The sequence below is a fragment of the Ornithorhynchus anatinus genome, chromosome 21 (assembly GCF_004115215.2).
Source record: "Ornithorhynchus anatinus isolate Pmale09 chromosome 21, mOrnAna1.pri.v4, whole genome shotgun sequence".
In the NCBI taxonomy this organism is placed as follows: Eukaryota; Metazoa; Chordata; class Mammalia; order Monotremata; family Ornithorhynchidae; genus Ornithorhynchus; species Ornithorhynchus anatinus.
Window position 1 is genome coordinate 22,520,923 of NC_041748.1, and position 1,832 is coordinate 22,522,754.

Here is a 1,832-nt window from a genome sequence, read left to right on the forward strand (position 1 = left end):
CCCCAGGCGGTGGGCGAGGGTCCCGTCCGGGCCGAGGGAGGGCGGGGGAGGAAGGGCAGGGCAGGATGGACACGGGGACACAGAGACACACATTGAAAGAGAGACAGACGCAGAGAGACCCTCGCCCCGCCCCCAGCGTCAGCGTCAGCCAATGAGCGGGGAGCAGATTTGCCTGCGGGGCCCCGTCGGGGGTCGCGGGGAGGGGATAAGAGAGCGGTGGGGGAGGCCGGGCCCGCAGTCGGGGCCTCGGGGAGCGCAGCGCTTCGCTCAGTGTCCGCCATGGCCCGCACGCCTCTCCTCCTCCTCCATCTCCTCCTGGCGCTCTGCACAGGTGCGGCCGGGGGCGCCTCGGGCCCTCCTAAGGGCCCCGGCCCCGGGGACTGCATCGGCGGGGATGATATCGATTGGGGGGAGGGGGCCGCTGCAGTCCTGCCTCACTCCCTTTTCTCTTCTCTTCTCTCCTCCAGGTTTCGTGAGGTCTGCGCCCACTCAACAGCCCTCGGCCTCTGTGGCCCTGGGCCAGACGGCCACACTCACCTGCTCCGGGGTTAGCGGTAGCTATGCAGCCTGGTACCAGCAGAAACCCGGACGGGCCCCTGTACTGGTTATATACCAGAATGACAAGCGACCCTCCGGGATCCCCGACCGGTTCTCCGGCTCCAAGTCCGGGAGCACGGCCACGCTGACCATCGCCAAGGCCCAGGCCGAGGATGAGGCCGATTATTACTGTCAGGATGCTAACTATTATGCTCACACTGATACAGGGTGATGGGGAAGTGAGACAAAAACCTCGATCCCCATGGGTCAGTCCTGGCCTGCCCCTTCCTGCCAGATGATGCCCTGTACCCGGAGAGGGAGGGGCACTCTGCACTCCAGCTTCCCGACCTACTCCTGTGCCCTTCACCCTCCATCACTCCTTCATCGCCTCCAAAACGGTCTCTGTCTAAGTCCCGTTGGGCCCCACCTCCTTCCTCCAACCGTCCTGTTCCCCACAGCACCAGGGGATCCACAGCCGCTCAGGGCTCTGGGGCCTCCATTCCCGTCGAGGCCCCTCTGAGGAAGGAGTTGCCGCCATCGTTATCGTACTCATCGCCACCGCCATCGGATTCGTCGCCTCATCATCATTTTCCTCCTCTCCACCATCAGCCTCCTTCACATATTGTGTACAAGGTAGCCTACTGGGCATTTCAGGATCCCACTGCACTAGAAAAGATTTACCGAGCACTTACTGTGGGTAGAACTGTCTTCAGCACTTGAGAGAGTACGATCCACCCCACTCTCAAACCCTCAGCACTTATGTACATTTCTTCAAATTAGATATGATAAATTACGAAATTGTTTACGTGAATGTCTGTCTCGCCACGCTGCGTCTCCTGCCTGTCTTATGTATATTCGCACTGCAGCTGCAGTTCTGGACGGTGGGTGAGATTTCCCAGGGGTCGGAAGGGGGCAGTGGAGCTTCGCGGAGCTGCCCAATGGTGGCTAAGCATCATCATCACCACAACGATAATCACGATAATTATGGTACTCATTAAGCACCTACTATGGGCCAAGTACCGTTCTAAGTGCCGAGGTAGATAGAATGTATTTAGGTTGGACAGTCCCTGTCCTACATAGCGCTCACGCTCTTAATTCCCATTTTACAGATGAGGTAACTGAGGCCCAGAGGACTGAAGTGAATTGCCCAAGGTCACACAGCAGACATGTGGCGGATCTGGGATCGGATCCCATGACCTTCTCCTCCCAGGCCCTCTATCCACTAGGCCGTGCTGCTTCTCCATCAGTGGTCTCTGTTTATCACTTGCTACGTGCAGAACACTGTACCTAGCACT

At 59.0% G+C, this 1,832-nt stretch overlaps 1 gene segment (V, D, J or C); it reads left to right on the forward strand.

Moving 5' to 3' along the window:
• Positions 1 to 224: 224 nt before the first annotated feature.
• On the forward strand, positions 225 to 1,348 carry LOC114806130. The segment is given in 2 exon segments: positions 225 to 331; positions 468 to 1,348. Coding segments are annotated over 2 exon segments (354 nt in total).
• Positions 1,349 to 1,832: the final 484 nt, after the last annotated feature.